We start from the raw sequence: 22,526 nt of genomic DNA on the forward strand, positions 1-22,526 counted from the left end.
TGATGTAGAGCTAAAAATCACATCAGGAACAGTATCTTAACAGTTCTATTTGTGATTCATCCTGTATGCACTCACAGAACTCTGAATCCTTGAGACAATCTCGTTGCACTCCTCTGGTGACACTGCTTCAAAATAATACCTTTTCATTTCATGTTGGCCCTTTTTAAAGAATAGTTTAAAGTACTCAGGAACTCTTTTTGATCTTTTTATCAAGACAACCTGACTTATATGTATCGATTTGGTTTTGACATTTTCATGCCAATGCAATTGTTTTTCGGGAGGAACGATATATATATAGTCTCCATCCAATGCCAAAGCCCTTTCGTGCTTATTCATCAAGGACATTTGTTGTCTCCTCCAGACCTTGTATTTATGGTATGCGCCAGAGAACAAATCCTGATATGTACCAGTACCATTGCCGATGACGTTTAAAGATGATCTATTGGGTGTATAATACTGTAGAGATCCATGAAGAGATGATTTGGATGAGTTCTTGTTTTTGAAAAATCCACTTGGAGTATTTACGCCACTCGTGTTGCTCGAGCCTGATATCTGAGTAGTCAGCCCTAACCTATGTTTGGACCCTAGTTTCTTTAGTTTACTTGGCGGCTTTGATTCCTTGACAACATTCTGCTGCTTCTCACCATCTACTGGTTGCAAGTATGCGTTAAGCGGCTCTAATGTAAGAGGTGTCAAGTCATTACTCTGAATAGTTGGCAGTGTGGGTTTCGCAATATCAGGCATTGCTTTTTGCACTTTCAATTTTCTTGCATCCCTTTTGGATATTATTTCAACCTCATTATTGGCGTCAAGTCTTAAAACAGTATCATTTAAGTTATATGCCAATTTTGAACCAGGCAACTTCAAAATGTAGTCATTGGGATCCACACTTTTCATCTTGCAGTATTTCACGAGAATATCATTGATACTGGAAGTGATGAGGACACTAATGGTAGTAAAATTGAACTGTTTGTTAGTGCTGGGATACATAAAGACTTTTACATCTATGACCTTTGTATTTTTTGTTTGATTGGCATCGTCATCGTTTCCTAAAATTGGTCTATAATAACTCAATTGATTAATTCTAGATGATGACACGTCATCTTTCGATGCTGAGGTGTCTGTCTTGTTTAGTATCTCACCTGCCAAATTATAAGGCAGAGGAGTCTCTTTGTCATTTTCATCCATCTCCTTTTGATCCACAGTGCATAAAACAACTTCATCATCCGATAGTTGCTTGATAAGTTTGCTTCGATTAAGTTTACCAAAATTGTCTTCGAAGGGTTCACCATCTTCGTCTACAATTTTGAGACAGAATTTATTTGGATTTTGAAGCATAGCAATTGGTAGACCATCATCTTTAGCATCATCATTTTTGTGCTCTCGTGAATACATGTACAGAACATACCCTATTGTTTCAAAAACAGTTGCCGACTTTCTGACATTAAGTTTGAACGGAACATGTTTATATTTTCTTGATCCTTCTATATAGACGTTCAACTTTTCTGCCTCATATTTGGGAACTTTGCTTCCAGAGACAAATGAAAAATATTCCAACACATCCGTAGGATTTTCAGGATCGAGCTTTCTCCTGTTAAACAACGAAGAAAGTTGAGAATCACTTGTGGTAGGCCTTTTGAAATCACTAATTTTGTGTATTATCAATGAATTCATTTTCACTTCAGAACGAATAGATGTAACAGACGGTCTTTCTTGCTTTGAACTAATCGCAATGTGTTGTTTATTTGAGTCACTTTTTAATTTTCCATTGTTCGCACTCGCAGATGATGAAGATCTGGTGTGGCTCCTTGTTTTACCTCCTCCCGTATTGGAATTGCTTGACAGCCTGCGATTCAGAAGGCTATGTGGTACTGACTGGTTGGAGGACCTTTTTTCCTTTGAAGGTGATATCTTATCTGAGGATTTGATTTTCTGAACTGCGCTATCAAACGCATCATCTATAGTTGAATCGTCCTGTCCATGATATAATCCATAGTCACCTAACGTTTTTGGTATAGAATGTGAAATTGTTCCTGGCATAACATCTGAACTATCCAACATAGACACACTTTCTAAGCCGGACGTTCCTTCTTTGTTAAGATCATTTTCAGTGCTAAAGTCAGAATCCAGTAAAGATCTACCATAAGATGATATACTGTCCGAATCTTGCTCCTCATTCAGAATAATCTGCTCCCCATTGGAAATATCATCATTGCTTGCGTCTATTGCTTCCAACTGCTTTGAGGAAGAGCTCCTCTCTGTGTTAGAAGGTACATTGTCCAGATCAAGTCTGTCCAGATCTTTTTCATTGATCAGGGATTCCATGTCAGAAATATATTCATCTTGGCCTGCTGTTCTCTTTTTGCTTATATTTGATATAGAATCGTCATGATTGCTTCCTTTTGCCAGTCGTTCTGATTTGAAACTGTTATTTTTTGTGCTATCCAGTAGCGGATTCCTTGGAATAATATTTTGAGGGAAATGATTTTTCTTCCTAAGGTTAACATTTGCACTGTTATTGGCATTATTAGTGCTATTACCGTTGTTATTATTGCTGTTGTTATTGTGATTACTATTAGTGTTGGTACCAAAAGTGACATTGTTATTGATATTGTTGTTGTTGTTGTTGTTGCCATTCGAATTTCCGTTTGTATTTGTAGTTATAAGGCTGTTACTACTTGCCTCTAAATCAAACTGATTATCCTTATCATTTGCAGCATTTTGACCATCGGACTTACTTTGCTCAGAGTCAAGTTTGAAAAAGGCTGATTGTAACCCTTCACCATCATCGTCTTCGTCGTCATCATCGTCCTCATCCAAATTTTTGTCATAATCAAAGTTCATGTCAAATGCGATATGTTTCTTGTTGCGATTTGTAAGGCGTGCTTTCTTCTTATCGGTAGCTTTCTTTAAAGTATCATCGCTATCCTTTCTGCCCTTAAATATTCTAGAAAAAGGCAACTTCCTACCAGTCTTCTTTTTGACATCATTAGAGTCTGAATCTGAACTCTCAGCTTTAATGCTGGAGCCATGGAAATCCAAGCTACCGCCGTTTCTAAATCCATGTAAAGTAGGCACATCTTCTTGCAGCTTCGCGTCGTTTTCAACTTTCCACGGTACGTTCTCAACTTTCAGTGTAGATTCAACTGAATTGGTCTTCCCGTACTGCTCGTTATCTTTTGACTCCGATTGAATATTATTGTGAGCAGACATGGATTTTTTCACCCCTGTTTTACCCTTTTTTGATTGTGTTCTAGTACTGCTACCTTTGTAATTCTCCATATAGCTCTCAGAAATAGGAGGAGACTCCAAATCCTGCAAGATATCCTCTCCATTTGGTGCAATATATACCCTTTTGATTTTGCCATTGAGCTGATCGTAATTCTTTTGATTGATCTTGAACATTTGTTCCTTATCTATTGTGTAAGGCTTGATTATGCGTCTCATTAAGTCCTTTTCCGGGCACTCCCAAAAGAACTGAGCCCGCAACCTATTGATATTAGTTGTGGTATCCATGGTCTCTGAACTGAAGGTAAACAAATCAGGTATAACACCCCATTTAAAAATGTGCTTCTTCTCTTTCTTTAATAATTAAGCTATTTCTTAAATTCGCTTTTTGTTTCGTGCATAACTTCCTTTTATGTGAAAAAAAAGTCATCTCATCTCCTCCTTCTCATCGCCATATCTTAGATACAATGAAAGCATAACTCAAGCACTGAAAGGAGTCTATAGTACCTATATATCATGGTACTATCATCAAATTGGTTAGATTTACAAAAAAAACAGCAATCAAAACGCAAAAAGAATGAACAGACCAAAGACACTCGAGCTCGAAAAATAGTGAAGCAAGCCTCCACCAAAAAGAACATGACACAAAATATCAAAGTAAGAAAAGGTAGCAAGCTCATGGATATGGTACATTTTATGACTGAGGAAATTGACTCCGCAGAGAAGAGTAAAAAGGATGGTAAAATATTTGAGTTTAAATCAAAGACTGCAAGCATAGACAGTAATGACACTGGTTTGGAGCTGAAATCCAATGCGTATTCTAAAGCTTATATAGAAAAGACGAAGAGCATCGGTAAATACGTTGCCCTAGATTGTGAGTTTGTTGGAGTTGGACCAGAAGGCAAAGAATCTGCTTTAGCAAGAGTTTCGTTGGTCAATTACCATGGCCATATCATTCTGGATGAATTTGTTCAACCTCAAGAACGTGTAATAGACTGGAGAACGTGGGTAAGTGGTATCAAACCTGAAAACATGGTCAACGCCATAACTGCTTCAGAAGCGCAAGAAAAAGTAGCGTCTATTCTTGAGGGAAAAATCTTAGTCGGTCACTCTGTTAAACACGATTTGGAGTCTTTATTTATTTCTCATCCCAAGTCCATGATCAGAGATACTGCAAAACATGTCCCGTTCAGGCAAGAATATTCAAAAGGAAAGACACCAAGTCTAAAAAAATTAGCGAAAGAAATACTTGGGAGAGATTTTCAGGAGGGTCAGCACTCATCTGTTGAGGATGCTAGCGTTACAATGGAAATCTATAAAAGTAGGAGAAAAGAGTTTGAAAAATGGACACACCCCACCAACAACAAAAAATCCGAACTTTAAATGACGGCATGTTTGATATATTAGACGCATATCTAAATGTTTACAAACAATTATATATAACATGTCATTCTGCACAAAATCATCGTGAGTATTTTCTTTTTTTGATAAATTACTCCTTCATGATCTGCAAAGGCTGTGAGTGAATTTCCATATGTTGGATCAAAAATCCTGATATTCATAATTGGACCCAATCCCCTTTTTTTGATATCTCTCAGACTTCTCTCATTGTATTTTATCAAGTCATTAAACTCTGAATACTTCACCAATAATTTGATGATATCGAAAGATACAGCAACACAATCTGAGTTCATGTCCATATTGGATATTCTCCTTAGTTCCTCCCGAATAACACCATATATCTTGAAGACACAAACTGAATTCTTGTTGATTAAATATCTTATCACAAGCACGTACCTCAACTTTGAAGGCTCGTCTGAGATGCTTTTATTGAATAATAGAGCACTTTGATAGAGAGTTATGCCTGAGCATTCATCATCTGAGCTTAGCCAAAGAGCTAACTTCTTGGGCAAATTGTAATTCTCGTTCAGAACAACGACATCGTCTACAAACCCAACTTCCTCCAAAACCACTGCAAACTGATCAGGGGATTGGAAAAGAAACAGTATGAACATATGACTTAAGTAATGAGTGGACTCCGGATGGAGTTGGTGTTCACGGTAAGCATTTTTGAAAAACGAGCTCAGACAATCCAGTGCCTCGGCTTTCACAAAAGGAATGGAAAGTCCTCTGCTAATAACTGCAATTAAATTATGAGAGAAGTTTTTCTCCGTCCAAACAGCCTCACCGTATTCTGACAGGGCATCAAGTAACGATCTCGCGAATTGACGGGAATCCATGAGAATTGAAGACATCAGACGTTGTTCCTCCTTATTCTCAAAATAAACCTTATAAAGGCGATTCAAACAATTCGTCAGGAAAAGTAATCCACCCTCAAAGACCACGGAGTTTATTGAATCTGAAAGAGATGTACTTAACCAAAACAATTCTTTCATGAGGTCTAACGATGGGTCTAAGCCTTCGACAAGTTTTCCGTAGGTGAAAGTGTGGGCAATAGATATAAACAACGTCTCATCATTTACCTGAGGTACAGCCGTTATTTTCATGGTTTCACCCAATAAGCTTCTGCAGAGAACCTCTGAAACTGAACTGGCACTCAAAATACCTAAAATCATCATGGCTCGGGCTGATAAGAACGAATCAGTATTAAAGACGGCATCTATTAGATATTTTTTGAATCTTGTCTTCCAGTGTGAAGATTCCGATTTTGAAGAACTGTCCATCAATAATACAATATTAGTGGTGAAATGCTCCAGCGCTGCAAATTTGCTGGAAAAGGAGGAAGAGTTAAAACTCGGTAATATACGACCTTTATCTTGACTAAATCCAAACATAAACTTTGACATTTGTCGTGAAAAAGTTGCACAGACTTCATTTAGAACTTTTCTTTGGTCATCATTGAGTGCATCATTTATGATTAAGGAATGGCAAATATTGATCAATAATTCGTGCAGAGAGGAACGGATTTCAGTAGGCCCTACATCAATTAATAAAGAGATGATAAATAGCGTTTCAGGGAGGAACAATTGGGCTAAAAGCGTTGATTCAAAAAATAGGGGTATACTTGTCTTGACCAATATCGTTAGTTCTGACCAGCTTTGAGTGGAGGATTCTGCCGTAAAAGATGGCAGAGAAGATTTGATCATTTTCATAAGTCTTACTACAATATTGGATGCGACATCAACCGTTGGCAACCCATTGAACAGGCAAATGGCCTTTTCCCAATCACGATTCTCCGAATCTCTATCTAAAGCATAATTTATCACTTCCTCCACAATCAATGATGTTAAGCTACCATCAACAGCTAGTAGAACCCACATGTGTTGCAAGTAAATTGTCGTAAAACCTGGAATTGAAATTGATAGGCTAATTAATGAGCGAATTATACGCGACGTAATTTCAGGACCTTCTTCATCGTCCATCATGTAAACATGATGGTAAAGATTTGGTATCCAATCAGATAAGCATACTATCGTCTGTGGAATATATTCATGTGGTATAATTTTACCTTCCAGTCCCTCTAACATATACTTCCAAATGTATACTGTTAGATCGGGAGCAGACTTGGCGATGGATCGGGATATCACAGAAAGAAATGTTGTACAATCATACGGAACAAAAACCTCTGGTGTTTGCCACAAGTTGATTCCGCATTTTAAATTGAATGTATCTTGAAGAGCAGCCATCAAATTGTAAGATATGCCTTTGATTGCCTCGTCCTCGTTCAGTAAACCAACCCAGACGATCAAAACAAGGTGACCTATAACCTGGCGTCGCTCTTTCAGTTCTGTAAGATTAGTATCATTGGAAGATTCACTTATCAATTGCACCCGCTCCGGTGCTTCGTATTCATATTCATCTTCCAGTCTATCTAAGGCGTAGTAAAACATTTTCACAATCTCCAAATATTTTGAACTGCAGAAAATTAACATCATACCACCCTGTAAATCAACCGTAAACTCGGAGGCAACCCCTGTGGTAGACGATAGGTTGACAGATAAAACATTCGAAATCTCGTAAACATCATTCATTTTGATATCGAGAAGCTTGTCCCAGCCTTGTATCTTATATTGCCTCGATGTTTCATGAAGAACCTGAAAATACTTATTACCAATTTTTAAAGAAACTGGGGTAAATCTTTTATACCTTTCGTCAAACAATGCAATATCATGTAAAGAAACACGCACGTCTTGTAGAACTTCCAGACTTTTGCCTGACATGCCCAGTGATTTCGAAAAGTCGGCGTCCATATAACTGTTGATGAAATGATGAGGAACCTTGTTGAACACATAAGGGTTACTGGCATCAAACAGGTCTTCCCATGCTATTATGAAGGACTCGGTTACATTGAAGTAGAAATAACCTTTACAGTTCCTAATTGCAAGTGGAGGAAGTAGACCAGTGAATAACGATGTGAGCTTTACAACGTCAACTTCTTTGTTATCAAACGAAGTACAGTCTAAAAGTATATAGTGCTTCACTGGCCATAGTCGAGCATATATTTGAAACGTCCTGTAGACAACAGTATCTATATCGATTCCTCCACTATTAAAATTACCAAATGTTAAAGTAAGCACTGGCAGGCCGTCGGGTGACATCGATTCGCGAACATAAGGTGAATGATTGTTTATAGCATCCACATTCCTAAAAGCATGTCGGCTCATGAATTCGTAGAGCTGTGGATATTCATCCATGTGGTCGATAATATATGCAGGGATCTCATTTCTGAATTCCACTTTTGGTTGACCTATAACAGCCATATTTTTGTCCACCATTAAAATGATGTATTTTGCTAGCTCAAACTCATCAGAATGCTTCATGTTATTCAAAATGTTTCTTCTAATGTGTAATTCATGCTGATACAAAAACTTATGCAGAAAGTTAAATTCAAACTGCACGGGAGTAGAGTCCCTATTTATGGGAATATCAATGCTGCGATCAGTCCTGCATATTTCCTTCAAAAATTTGAAAATTCTGTCTCGACATTCGTTCAAAAAGTCATTTTGTGACGCTAAACACGACCATTTATTTATATTATCAGTACCATTGGCTATGCTTTGAATAACCTTGGCTAAGCTGATAAATGAACGCTTGTACTTGACTTGTGAAACATTTATTATATTTTCAGATTCAGGACTTACTAATGCGGGACAAAAAAATCTCAGAAACACGAAAGATCCGACAGCGACATAGGCGTAATCAGGGACTTTCTCCTTTACTGACTTGTAAATAACCTGACAGATGAAAAAGAGTTCAACTGGGAAGTAACGAACAGAATCTGTAATGGAATCGACTAGTTTGGTCATGTATTTGACAAAACAGTCAATTCCCATATTAGAATCTATATCAAAAGAGTCATCGTTCTCAACCAATTCTAATAATACTGGAGTTAAAGTTTGCTCTAAATATTTGGCTCCTTTTAATCTTGAAAACAATGACAATGCCCTGGTAGCACCGCTATTTCTTCTCAAAATATCCATGTGCCGTTGCGCCTTCTTGATTTCATCAACTATAAGCGCTGAAACGATTACATGAGCAGCATTGCGACTATCGAACGCAGTCACAAATCCTGAAGCTAGGGAATCAACAGCATTAGCAGGGCAAGCTGTTATAGCTTTAAGCGCAAACTGAGGGTACTCCATAAGGTTCAAAAGTAAATCGTTGCATCCCGCTATTACCGATTGCTCTGGATTATTCTTATGGGTTGGATAATTATTCACAATATCAACAAAAACCTTCAGAAAAGCCAGCCTTATGTTGTTATTTTTCGAGCATCCCATAGGCAAGTAACTTTTCAGACCCGCATCGACGTTAGCATTTGATAGATTGGTCAAAGCTATAATAACGTTATCATTTAAAATAGTGATTTTATGTTTGAGAGAAGCGGGAAATTTGTCCAGGTCCATACTTTTTTCTAGTCCCTTCAACAATATGTTGAAAAAATTTCCAAATACAACAGACTTCGATCGTTTCAATTCTTCTTCAGATACCGATGCGGGAACTTCAAGAGGAAGATTCTTTGTTAAATATGAAAGAGCTTTAGAGGACTCAATCAACGTGTCGATGAATAGGATATCCATATCACGTCGCTTTAAATCCATTTCTCTGTGTGATTTACGGAGGTTTTCAAAATCATAGTCTTTGACAATTGTAAGATGAAACCAGCCAGTAACCAAATCCAACCATTTATTCTTCAGTAGAAAATGCCCTGCAAATCCCAAGCTAACTTCCGCTGACTCCATAGAACCAAACATTTTTGACATATGAATAATCGTCTTGTAAAATTTGGTTGAGCTATGACGAATTTTGGAGACTGTTTCAATTAATTGATCGATGAAATCCAAAATATCCAAGGAGAATAAAAGTAGAATTCGTTCGTCATCATCTCGTTTCAAAATTGTTCGCACAATCGTTATTATTTGTTCTAGTAAAACAAAATAGAGGGAGTTTTTCGGCTCTGTGAGATCAACAGCTTCCAACTCGTCTAAACGTGATTTCAAATTGGCAAACAATAATTTGAAAGCTAAAGGATGAAGCTCTGTGCTCAGGATATCCTTCGAATTTTCTCTGGTGAGAAGGTCCGCATTATTGAGCCATTGACATTGCTTGTTTATGAAGTAGTTCATTTCATTAGCTACGTGCATTTTCAGATCATGAAACTGTATATTGGAACTCCCGTCATCAATAGAAAGTAACACGCCACACATTGACGCAATTATTCCTGCAAAACTTCTGAAATTTGCTAATTCTTCCTGTGAAAATTCCTTATTTCGGGAAAGTTCTAGCCATTTTCTATATATGACATTCATTGCATCAAAAAGAACGGGGTCAGGACGTTTAATATACTTCAATAGATTTAACCGTAAGCGTCTTTGAAAAGCAACAGATCCTGAAGCAACGTAATTATCTTGAGACATTGCATCTGCAAATGCAAGCATATCTGCGAAAGCAATAGGTAAATTGCCTATCGACTTTTCATAAAATCTAATAGCCTGACTATACTCGAAGTATGCAGTTTTTATAAGTTTTTGAACACTTCCCTTATCTAAATACAACGAGACAAATAATGCCCTTCCTAAGGTTCCGGATATCAATGGAAAAGTAGTTCTTTCAGCCTCCAATAAGTCTCCCTTTACATCTGATTTGTCTAAAATTTTTGCTAGGTTGGATCTTACCTGGAGAAATTTCACTACTATATCTAATACAACTTCTCTTTTTGAGCTTTTCAGTTTCAAATCGAATAATGCCGTTGAGAAAAGTGTAATTGTATAGCTGCTGAGTAAATAAAAACCGCAAACATTGTCAGACCCACTGTCGTCATCAAACTCTGGCATATAGTTTATCAGCATATCCATGAAGGATTGAGCTGTTGTCTGTAGACTCCTATCATTATCTATTATGGCAACAAATATGGGTTTGATAATATTTTTAAAATCTGTTGATGCCCATGCTTCATCTACTTTGCTGACATGAGGAAGAATGAAAAAACTTGCCAGTCTTTTGAAGATACTAAAAATGTTAACCATAATTCTTCTGGCATCATCCTGCTCATCAGATGTTGTTGTAAGTACACTTTTGGCAAGCGATGCAAGATTGACAGATCTCGATATTTTTGGATGACTTTCATCAGAAGCCCTTCTCGACCGACTTTGACTCAATGGAGACTTGGCATTCCGCATAGATCCCGAACCTATAATATTCTCGACTTGAGGACGTTGCGAAACTTGAGATTTTTCTACATCCGAAGCACCTGGTGATGAAAGTAGTGATGCTCTTTTGATAAAACTAGAGGCCATTGAAACCCTTCTAGCTCTTGGTGCAATTAAATTTCCTAATTGTTGGTCTTGTGGGCTGACTGTACTATTGATTGAGCTTGCCTCTGATGAACTTGAGCTACTAGATATAACTGGTAATATGTTTTGAGTTCCAATATTATCTGTTCCACTAGTACTTGATGATGATTGCGTTGCAACCATCTGTGATGGTATACCAAAACTAACTGGAGAAGGTATTGAAAACGCACCATCTTTGAATATACTCTTCTCCCCAATTTCTTTCAGTATGGAGCCATCCAAAATGGCGGTAATAACATCAGTAATCTCTTCTTCAAAATAGGGGCAAGCCTTCAATAAAGTATCAGGGATAGAACAAAATAAACTCTTAAAAAAATCTGAAGTCCTTTGGGCTGTGATTTTGAGGAATTCCATTGTTAACGGTAATTGAAAAAAAACTCTAAAACCTTCAGTGTAGAGAGTGATCTTTCTTAAATTTGAAAGTCTCATAATTTCATCGGACTGCAAATGATTTAAAAATCGTACCTGATCAATTTGAATGCCTGCAGCGAAAAATTCTGTTTGAATTCTTCCATAAACAGACGGATTACGCAATAAACTCTTACGCAGTGAAACATTCAATGTTGCTTCTGGAAAACTATTCCTGCCCAAATTTAAATTTGCAGATAAGGTTGGAAATAATCTGTTTGTGAATATGACACAGTGTAAATCAGAATCAATCAGAGAAATGGGCGCCGTTAAAGTCACCAATGATGTTAAAGCCCTTGTAGTGTCTAAAAATGCAACGTCTGAAACTAAAAGTGAACCGTTTAAATTTCTCAATAACATTGTTAAAAATTTGATGCACTTTTTTTTTGATGATGGTAGTATTGTTAATTTTCTCAAACCGTGTGCTAAATATTTTATCCCACCTTGATTTTTTTCCTTTTCGTCCATTTCTGACATATCAATAGTTTCCTCAACTTTATTAACATCCGGTATATTTTTGAATGAAGTCGAATTCAATTCTGCGTAAACATCAACATCCAATAATGAAAGTGTCGTAAGAAATCTCAAAACTGCTGTGTGAGAAATCGATTCATTTTCGTCTAGAGTAGTATAAAGATCCAAAACGTTATCAAAATGAGGTACTTCGGGTTGTGACTGTAAATTCAACTCCGTATCGAGGTTTTTTTTTGTTGAATTACTAGATGCATCATCAAAACTTAAGGAATACAATCCCGTCGATTCAGCAGTTGCCTCGGGGTAAACATTTTGACTTTTATCACTACCAGGAGAAGAAATCAAATTTGTCGGTGATGATGATGATGGTGGAATATTAGATGATAAAGGTGGCGAAAATGGACCTGAGAATGGAAATGCATTTGATGGAGTACCCTGTAGTAAAGACGCCTGGAGTAGTTGTGACTGTTGAGATGTTGACGATGCTGTTTGTGGTGTCGGGGTCCCATGATTTGACACGGTAGTAAGTAAGGTGGAAACATTGAACGTTGAATAAATGTCATCAAATAGTGATATTGAAAGTTGTGAAACCAATCTAACATAGTCTGAATCGGATTCCAAATTTATAACTGCATCTGATGGTTGCCAAGAACTTGCTGTTGTTGCTGTTGTTGCTGTTGTTGTTATGGCCGTTTTCGGCGCTATTGTCGTTGTTTGAGCAGTGCTCCTGCGTTCATTACCCATGAAGGCAGACTGAGATTGACTTTTATCATTATTACGCAAACCAGTGATGGTCTTGCTATCGTTAACATTATTATTATGATTATTATTATGGTTACGGTTATGGTTGTGATTATGATTATGACTATGATTATGATTATGATTACGATCCTGATTGTGATTGCTATTATTATTACCGCTAATTGACGTTTGGGTATGATAAAGTGATGACGCCATTGCGTTTGCATTAATACCTGATGAATCTAGAATTTGATTTGCCACTGGTGATTGTACCGGTATTGAAGAAGATGAATTTGTTGAATTTAGATTCCCAATAGAAGAATGAGTGTTGTTTGTTGATCCAGTAGAAACTCTTCTCATGGAATAAATTAAAGAACAATAGTCCCTTGGTCTTGATAACATCCAAAAGATTAAAGCCTTTGAAGCACATAGGAGTAAATAGCAATGGTATATTGTCTTCTTGATTGAGTTCGATAAACCTTTTACCATTTCTAAAAATTTCAAAAGACTTTTAGAAGTAACATAGTAGCAACCGAATAATTCAACATGCTGAATAATTTTTGATTCGATACTTTGATGATTCTCAAGTAACGGTTTTAAAACTGTCATTCGGATATATCTTGAAAATTCTACTGGATTTGATGCCGCAATAAATCTGAACAGATAATCTAAAGTGCGATCAACCTTAACAGTATATTCTGGGTAATCGTTTTGTTTCAAAAAATATTGATAATTTGGTAAAATGTTAGAAGTCACAACTGAAGAATTACCATACAGATGATACGACATTCCCAAAAGCACATTCAAAGTGTTTGTATTGAATTTTAATCTCGAACAAATATCGAGTAACTTAGCAGCAATCTCCGAATCCAAAGGTGGTGGCGCAGTTGCATGAAACCCTGATCTGTGAGTCGAATAACCAACAACAGATCCAGTGAATGATCTGTTTTGCTTTTCGTGCGTGTCATTTTGCTCACCGAGCTCTGCCGCTTTCCTCCTTGAGTCTAAATTGTCCCAGTAGTAATCCAAGTTGTCGCTCAATAACCTGAGAAGGACCAGGACCGACTGGATGGCTTCCGTCGACAGCTTATTAGAAATGATCGTCTCGCCTTGCAAAATGATCTCAATGGTATCCAAATTTGTCTCCACCACCCTGTTGAGGTTCTGATTCACCGAGATATCCAGCACAACCGATCTGCATCTAACAAATGCTTCATCGCATTCCACCTGTGAATACGTTTGTAAGCCTGACTCGATCGGCAATATCGGCAGGATTCTATCCACATATAAATGCTTCAACAGCGCTTTTATCATATTGACTTTGTCGTTCGACCCTGATGCCGCCTCTGAGTTCGCCTTGGAACTCGTGCTAGCGCTTGTACTCATGCTCGTCGTCGTGCTCGCTCAGAAACAACCAAGGGGGCACCCGCCAATACTGTCTTATTCGCCTACAGAAGACCTCGCAACTCCTATCTCGAGTCGCCCTTTGTCTTGAAAATGATGAACCTTCACCTATTGCGTCACTCCCGTGTTGTCTACTCGCCGATCACTGTTCGTTGCTATGGCGCAGCCGAATAAAAATGCTCACAAACTACTAAAACTTAGACGCTGAACTTCGCTCACTCGTTCGCCAGCTTATCGCCACAGATATGACAGATTGAACCAAACTTGCTCACTCACGGACACACACAGACGCAATGTGTTACTTTTACTTCAACAACTAGCTTTTTCTCCTCCACCTCGAGAAGTATGGATTTCTTTGTCGAAAATTTTTGTCCTTGAGCGGTTGTTGATTTACCTTTACCTGTTTTCACCGGCTTCACTCGTTATACTTGCTTTACATTTCCATTTCATTTTCGGTGTCAATTTTGAATGATCTAAAAAACAATCTCATTTTCCCGCTCCCAAAACTTCATTTCATCCGCCATATCACTTTTTCCCAACTCCAACAAAATCATTTCTTTTTTCTCTTCTTTTGTTTGTCTTTTCCAAAGTCTCACCGCTCTTATCAGCAACCCCCACTTTGTCCGAAAATGGAGATAGCAGATGTACGGAAAAAGAAACCAGGCTTTATTCTCGTTTCTTTTATCCATCACCTTTTTGGGATGCAGGTATAGCGTGCGGGGAACAGCCGTGCAGCCTGCCGCCCCCTTTGTACGTTCGTGGTGCGCGCTCTGGCTATTCTCCTTTTTTTGCTACAACGAAGCGTAAAAACCGTCTTTCTCCGTTCGGCAAATCGTCCGTTCCGGTCTCCGTCCTTCCGGCCTGTGTTCCGCATTTTTGTGTCCTTGGCAAATAAAAGTGTCCAGCCCACCTCCGGACACCACTCCATTGTTTGCTCCAACGGCCCCCGATAATGACATTTCACCTCCACTGGACTGGACCCCCCAACAGGCTGGGTCGCACTATTTATCGGAGATATCAGACTCTGCTCGGTGCCAGTATCCTTGCGGCGATATGCTCTCGTTCGAGTGCACAGATACACACAGTGAACATCACGTTCTGGGTGCCCGCTGGCATTACACGTGACACGTAATGTTCAGGAGCTTACGAAGCGACAAGAGGACAGAGTTGAGTACAGAGTACAGAGTACAGAGTACAGAGTGGTTAGAGTGGTTAGAGTAGTAAGCTATGTACAGTCTTGACCGTTGCTAAGGTGGACACTCAGTATGTGGAGGTGTCGGTCGGTTCGATAACTATACAAAAATTGTTCCTGTTGGGCCCATCATGTAGTTTTACTTTGGAAAAGCTGTCGAATGGCAACGCCGCATCTTGTTTTTTATTCGCATTAGCACACGCGCTTGCGTCTTTGTGTCGCAGACGGAAAAGGAAATAACACAGTTTTTGGGAATCGTGGCACCGCACGGGTTCGAACCCTTGACTTTGCATCATTTTTGTGAAATGCTCCTTATCGATGTATCTTGAGTTCTCCATACATGGCAGTGGCAGCACGAGGAAGCAGTAACCGTTTGGCTTGATGAACTGGGGCAGTCGCTTTATCATTTCGCCCCGTTCCGACGGCGTGGGCACGAAATTGAGCACCAGTGAGCAGGAAACGAGGGCGAAGGTGTCAGTTTCTTCCTTTGGCAGTGGCCGCAGCATGAAATCTTGTTTGGTTATGCCCCGCGTGTCGTTTGCGTTGTTGAGATCAATGCGTATTACCGGGTTGAAGATGCCGCTCTTCGATATTGCGTTTTCGCAACTTAGCGAGCCAATTTCGAGCGCTGGACCGGAGTTTTTGGCAGTTCTTAGCTCTCGCAACCATTGGACGAGTTTTTTTGACGAGTCACCACCCCGATCGGTCGATTGGCCGTTACGGCTCGCCATTTGGTAGGTCGCCAGTCCGCCTTCGGTTGTTATTTGACTGGTAATGTAGCCCAAGTTCTGTAGCATTAGGTCACGTGATGGTAGGTCCGACTGTGAAGACTTGAGGAAGCCGGTGTTGTCGAGTCCCTTCTTGAATTGCGTTTTGTCCAGGGCAGTTATTTGACTTGCGATTGCTGCAAGGTTCTTTTTTTCGTCATTGCTGTCCAGAGTGATGCCCAGCTCATCGCAGATAATCTTTCTCTTATTGATTAGCACATGGAATTTTCTGATGATTCGGCGTGCTTTGCTTGGTTTTATAGTAGTGCTGCCGAATTTGGCAACCTTGTTGCCAGTGATGCTTTTCCTCTTCTTCGAGAGCATCGGGAATCTGCCGCTCTGCTCTTCACGGTCGAGTCGAATCGTTTCGTTCGTGGGCTCTTCTTTTTTTCACTTCGAAAAATTTTCGGTATACAAGAAAAATGATGAGATGAGATGAGATGAAATGAGACCAGATGATTGATTACACATGGATAGGGCAAAATGGCGGCTAATAGGGCGTTGTTGAAGCGTTTCAAGAAGGGCACAGCCAAGGGCTCATCCAAAAGTACATCCAAGGGAAACACCGGGAGAAATACCAAGGCAATTCCCAAAGGAAACCAAAAAGAGCATGGTACAAAGCTGGTCCGTGATTCGGATTTGAAATGGAAATCCGTTGATATTCCAGATACTCTTGATGATTTTGGGGGATTTTATGGCTTAGAAGAAATTGATGGCGTGGACGTCAAAGTTGTTAATGGGAAAGTTTTGTTTGCTGCTAAGGATGAGAAAGTCAAGACAGGTGAGGAGAGCGAAAGTGGTTCTCAGGACAATAAGAATGCGAAAGCGGATGAATTGATAGAGTTTAAAAATATGGACGATCTGAAAGAGGCTTCATTCAGTGGTGAAAGTGAGGAAGAAGAGGCAGTGGAGAAGGACTCCGAAGAAGAGAGAGAGGAGGAACATGCGGACGAAAAGGAAGAGCCGAAAGAGCCGGAAGATCCAAAGGTTGATGGTACTGCAGCAAGCGTTGACGAGTTACAAGAAAATGTCTTCAGTGCGGATGTTGTTTTAGATGACGTCACAATAGCTGAATTACCGGAATGGACTTCTCTATGTCCTCTGTCTGTAATCACTTTGCATGGATTGGCCAAGAACGGATTTATACATCCAACAGAGATACAGAAAAGAGCTATTCCTGTTGCAATGCAAGAACAAGATATAATGGGTAAGGCAGCAACTGGCTCCGGTAAAACATTGGCATATGGTATACCAATTTTGGAGAGTTTAGTCAAAAGTAAAAGCTCAGTCGACCCTATAGGCTTAATTTTCACTCCAACGAGGGAATTGGCTCAACAAGTAACAAAGCATTTACAGAATATGGCAGAATTAGTGGTAAAAAAAACACCATATTGCATTGTGTCACTTACAGGTGGTCTCTCAATTCAAAAGCAGCAAAGATTACTTAATTATGAGGGAAGTGGTAGAATCGTTGTAGCTACTCCAGGTAGATTCTTAGAATTAATTGAAAAGAATGACTCATTTCTCAAAAGATGTGCCAATATCAAAACTTTGGTACTTGATGAGGCTGATAGATTATTACAAGATGGTCACTTTGATGAATTTGAAAAAATTTTAAAACATCTTACCATAGCGAGAAAAGGTTCCAAGAAAGAAGCTTGGCAGACGATGATTTTCTCGGCAACATTTTCCATGGATCTATTCGGTAAGTTATCGAATGTAACGTGGAAAAAGGATTCAAAGAATGACAATACTAGTGAAATGGAACTGGTTTTGAGACATTTAATGCAGAAAATCAATTTCAAGTCAAAACCGACTATAATTGATACAAACTCTGATGGAATGATGAACAAGCAAATCAAGGAATCGCTAATTGAATGTGGACCTTTGGAGCGTGATTTGTACTCATATTATTTCGTTACAATGTATCCGGGTTCTACATTAATTTTCTGTAATGCGATTGAGTCGGTGAAAAAATTAAATGCAACTTTGAATAATTTACAAGTATCAACTTTCCAGATACATTCCTCAATGACACAGAAAGCTAGGCTAAGAAATTTGGAAAGATATCAAGAACAACTGAAAAAGAACAAAGTACTTGGCAAGTCTACCGTATTAATAGCGAGTGATGTTGCTGCAAGGGGTTTAGATATATCTGATATTCAACACGTTATTCATTATCATTTACCTCGTACCGCAGATGTTTACATTCATAGATCAGGTAGAACCGCACGTGCAGAGAAAGAAGGTGTTTCGGTTATGATCTGCTCACCAGAAGAAGCCCAAGGACCATTGAGAAAACTGAGGAAGTTATTAGCCGGTAAAAAAGAGAGTGGATTTGTAAAATATAAAAAATGGCAAAAGGCAGTACCGCTATTACCGATAGAACCAGACATTGTAAAGCAGTTAAGAGATCGGTGTCGTTTAGCTAGTGAATTGGCTGACCATGACTTAATATCCACTTCATTGCGAAAAGAGGGAGATTGGTTGAAGAAGGCTGCTGATGACCTAGGTATGGATGTGGACTCCGACAATGAAGGAAAAGATATTATCTTGGCAAAGAATAAATTAAAGAAATTGGGAAAGACTATGAGTAAAGATAACTTGAAAAATATTAGAGGAGAATTGAAACGATTGCTGCATACACCATTAAGAAAAGATATGAGAAAAAAATATCTCACTGGGGGACTTGTAAATTTAGCTGATGATATGGTTAAAAAAAGAGGACATGATACAATCATTGGTCAAGATAAACAAGGCCTCTTAGACCTCTTGAAAAATAAGAAGAGAAAAAAAGGAAAAAATTAACATCATTTGTTCATATATCTACTTATATATACATATATGTACTGTTAAGTGTTTCAGCATTCGAAAAAAATATTTTACAAATTGAGCCAAAAGATGTAGGAATACTTGGGTCCTCACACAACTGGCTATGCTTAAATGAAATCGTAATCAGAACCTTCATTTTCATCGTAGTATTCATCTTCTGATTCATCTGCTAATTGTTCAAAATTGACTTTATAACGTAAGATCGCACCAATACCACCAAAACCTGTAACGAACTGAGCACCTTCAGAAGATTTATCTGTGATGAATTCCAAAGTGGCACCATAATTCTTATAATTCTCAGCAAGCCATTCGACAAATGGTTGTTCATCTACAGTTTCCATCTCTTGACCAGTGGTTTTATCAATAGCAAAAGATTTATCACCTTGATTTGGTTCCCCGAACTTCAGTACTTCCTTATTTTCAGAATCCTTGCATACGTATCTAATGGTTTCTAAGTTCTCGAAAACAATTAATTTTTCCACAGCACCCAGTTCTAAAGCCTTCAGCGTATCATCAATACCGTAACAGAATTTACCTGTGTCACGAGAGATTTCATCGAAATAATCTGTCAAAAGTTTCTTCTCTTGCACAAATTTAACATTTGATAGAGTTTCCGCAGAAAGCTCAATGGCTTGGTTAAATCCATTCTCACCACCATAAGAGATATCAACAATTTTTATAACTTTTGAGGCCAATCTTTGATCGAACATTTCAGATTTGGCCAAATCGGTTTTAAAGTCAGCAGAACCTGCCAAGATTAATCCCTTGACGTTGATCTTGTCATCTGTAATGAAATTTTGTACTGCAACCTCGGATACTTTTCTAACATAATTATGTCTCTTTTCTTCTCTCAGACGTGCAAAACGAACAGCAGATTGACCACCTCTACCATGCTTTTTTGGTAAATCAACAGTAAATTTGTGCAGAACAGTTCTTGTATTACCTGATAGCAAACCAAACAGAGTACCTTGACCATCCATGACAATGAAACCGAATTTTTCGTCAGCTTCTAAAAGCTCTGATAAGACCTCTGTGTGAAATTTATTGTCACACAAGTACAACGATGTATTGATTGGTTTATATGGTTCGATATCGAAAGTGACTCTTTTTTCTTTTCCTTCATCAGTAATCATATCACCACAGTAAAGAACTAAACCATTTGGTGGTACTTTAGAATATAGTTTCAACTTTTGTTGTGTAGATGTAATGGCAGAAAGCACGGATAGACGGTTAACTCTAGATTTAATGTTAGATGCTGTACCATATTCATCCGTTAGCATCTTTTGAATCATAGATATTTGACCCTTAGGTGGTATAACAAGAGAAATCATGGACGTACCATTACCCCGGGCTTCTTGCAAAGACTTAATAAGCTTTTTGACTTTCCAGATCTCAATATTTTTTTCAGCCTCTGTCTCCATGATTGTTGAATACTTTTATATCAAAGAATCAAGTGCTATAACGATTATTTGCCTACATAATTCATAGGAATAACTCATCATTTCAATAGTTAATAGGTGTTTTCCGAAAAATTTTCAGTTTTCTTCAGCAAAAAAAGTACAAACTTCAGTAGTAAGAAATTGATTGAATTGATCGATACCTCACGTGACATACTGAAAGAGATAAACTACATTGATACAAAAGATTAAAATATTTGTACTAAAAATGACATATTTTAAGGCAGGATGCTCCTATTGGATAACTTATTTCGTTGCAGTTGATCGAAAGATGATTTTTAGGACCATTTCATACGTCGCTTTCACTTAAAAAGTCGTATTCGTCCCAATTTGAATCTTGACTAGATCCAGAATGAATGGTCTCATCATCATTAGTCACATTAGAGCTGATGACACCATCGGAGTATTGCTCCTTTTCAAGAAGCTGACATGTCTCGGGGCTAGACGTGGTATCCACATAGGTCTGTAAACTGTTCGAAAAATCTGAAATATCATGCAGCTTTTTCAAAAAAAAGGTGTGACTCTTTCCTGACAGCTCGCATTTCGTGGAGCTGTATACAGTTCGATTGTTCGGATCAACGATTTTGATGTCTCCTTTTTCGAAATTCAAAGTTTCAGCTACTCTGGGGTAAAAATTGAATCTTAAAGTCTTGGTATGATCGACTAATAGCTCATGTGGACCCATCGTTAAGTTGCATATCTCCGAAAATGTGTGTTCGGCATTTTGAGAAAGTTCTGGAACCTCACTGTCCGATACAGAGTAGACTAACGAGAAACCACCAGGAATATTATTTTTACTCCTGTTGAACAATTTGAAGAACACAGTAGTATCCTTTCTCGTTATTTCCACTTTTACAGGACTATGCTTCACCTTAGATGCAGTATGATACCTTCTCTTGACGGTTTTGGGTCTGTTGAAACTGTTGGATGAAGCGCTATCATTAGTATGAGCATTCAAAGAATTCCTTAAAATATCAGATACCTTTTCCTCGCCTCCGTGATCTTCAACCCATTTCTTGTAGGACTTGTATCCTTTAGCTATTTCCTTCAACTTATCTATATCACCGAACATTTCAAATAGCTCTTTTTCTTCTTCTGGAATATCGATGACAACTTCCTTGTCACTTTTGGATTTTGCTTTGCACTGTTGGCGAATTCTTCCCCAGTTTCTCGAATGAGACCCAATGTCTAGATAGGCAGGCATTTTGATTTTGATCATATTGTGATTTCCCTTGTGATAACCATTTTCAAAACCGCTGTCTTCGCACTCGGAACAAAGATCAAAGTTTGGGCATGTCAAGCACTTGTACCTTACTCCACAAATCTCCTTTGCGTCGGCATCCTGTGGTGAAGAACATCCGTCGCAGAAAATGTTGGCATGGAATGGCTTGTTTTCCTGCCCCTTGGTTTTCTCCTCACCCTCTTCCTGCTGTTTCTCAAGCAATAATTCCACCTTCTTGATGGATGAAACTAACTCATTCCACTGATTTTTTGAAATAGTAACATTGTTCTCTTTAACTTCTTCTTTAATCTGGTCTTTATTTTGTTTCTGATTTGTTTCCCAACTCGAATCGTCATGCTTATCATATATCAGCAGAATATGTGGCTTAGAATTGCATCTTTGCGAAGACAAGAACTTCATAGCGCTCTCTTGATCGTCCAGCAAAAGATCTGTCTCAAGAGTCTTCTTTCCATGACAGATACATCTGCCCATAACAAGCTTGGTCTTGAATACGTCTTCAATTTCGAAGGTGGACCGAATGAAGTCATTTAAGGAGCCTTTTCTCTCCTCGAACACTTCACCACGTCTACCATAAACAACACCGGCTCCAACCATTACTACAACTTTTATATGTCTCTCTGACTTCCAAGAAACTGTCAATAACCTGCGTTGTCAATCTGCCTCTTGTAAACAGTTTCTTTGGAAATAGGTTAAGATGTATTTAAACATCCCTTTATTTATATTTTTGTCCCTTATCGCCTAAAGGTACCTTGAGGTCGTAATGCAGCACATCGCTCCAATTGAAAATACATACAAACTACTAAAAAGAAATATTATAAGAACGATAAGGTAAATGCTCTAGAATAAAAAAGAATAGAGATAGTTAATACATTAATAATTAGATGGAGAAGTATATTTAGTTGAAAATATAACAGTCAAGAATAAAGTCGGATTAAATAGTAAAGCACAATCAAATTTGACGCGGAA

The 22,526-nt window shown here is 38.4% G+C and overlaps 7 protein-coding genes across 7 annotated transcripts; 2 read left to right on the top strand and 5 right to left on the bottom strand.

The window, feature by feature from the left end:
* Positions 1-45: 45 nt before the first annotated feature.
* On the bottom strand, positions 46-3,516 carry AVO1 (Avo1p; the record flags this gene model as incomplete). Its single annotated transcript, XM_037290802.1, has 1 exon — positions 46-3,516. One exon carries the CDS (start codon positions 3,514-3,516, stop codon positions 46-48), a length of 3,471 nt encoding a protein of 1,156 aa, XP_037146697.1.
* A 228-nt stretch (positions 3,517-3,744) lies between these two features.
* Positions 3,745-4,611, top strand: REX4 (putative 3'-5' exonuclease; the record flags this gene model as incomplete). The annotated part of the gene is made up of 1 exon (XM_037290803.1): positions 3,745-4,611. The coding sequence occupies one exon, from the start codon at positions 3,745-3,747 to the stop codon at positions 4,609-4,611; it is 867 nt and encodes a 288-aa protein (XP_037146698.1).
* Positions 4,612-4,661: 50 nt separating this feature from the next.
* Positions 4,662-14,051, bottom strand: HG535_0H03010 (RasGAP domain-containing protein; the record flags this gene model as incomplete). Its single annotated transcript, XM_037290804.1, has 1 exon — positions 4,662-14,051. One exon carries the CDS (start codon positions 14,049-14,051, stop codon positions 4,662-4,664), a length of 9,390 nt encoding a protein of 3,129 aa, XP_037146699.1.
* A 1,278-nt stretch (positions 14,052-15,329) lies between these two features.
* Positions 15,330-16,352, bottom strand: BMT2 (25S rRNA (adenine2142-N1)-methyltransferase; the record flags this gene model as incomplete). The annotated part of the gene is made up of 1 exon (XM_037290805.1): positions 15,330-16,352. One exon carries the CDS (start codon positions 16,350-16,352, stop codon positions 15,330-15,332), a length of 1,023 nt encoding a protein of 340 aa, XP_037146700.1.
* Positions 16,353-16,511: 159 nt separating this feature from the next.
* Positions 16,512-18,836, top strand: MAK5 (ATP-dependent RNA helicase; the record flags this gene model as incomplete). The annotated part of the gene is made up of 1 exon (XM_037290806.1): positions 16,512-18,836. The coding sequence occupies one exon, from the start codon at positions 16,512-16,514 to the stop codon at positions 18,834-18,836; it is 2,325 nt and encodes a 774-aa protein (XP_037146701.1).
* Positions 18,837-18,967: 131 nt separating this feature from the next.
* SUP45 (translation termination factor eRF1) lies at positions 18,968-20,281 on the bottom strand (the record flags this gene model as incomplete). The annotated part of the gene is made up of 1 exon (XM_037290807.1): positions 18,968-20,281. The coding sequence occupies one exon, from the start codon at positions 20,279-20,281 to the stop codon at positions 18,968-18,970; it is 1,314 nt and encodes a 437-aa protein (XP_037146702.1).
* A 325-nt stretch (positions 20,282-20,606) lies between these two features.
* Positions 20,607-22,154, bottom strand: ATG34 (Atg34p; the record flags this gene model as incomplete). Its single annotated transcript, XM_037290808.1, has 1 exon — positions 20,607-22,154. The coding sequence occupies one exon, from the start codon at positions 22,152-22,154 to the stop codon at positions 20,607-20,609; it is 1,548 nt and encodes a 515-aa protein (XP_037146703.1).
* Positions 22,155-22,526: the final 372 nt, after the last annotated feature.

The sequence above is a fragment of the Zygotorulaspora mrakii genome, chromosome 8 (genome assembly GCF_013402915.1).
Source record: "Zygotorulaspora mrakii chromosome 8, complete sequence".
In the NCBI taxonomy this organism is placed as follows: Eukaryota; Fungi; Ascomycota; class Saccharomycetes; order Saccharomycetales; family Saccharomycetaceae; genus Zygotorulaspora; species Zygotorulaspora mrakii.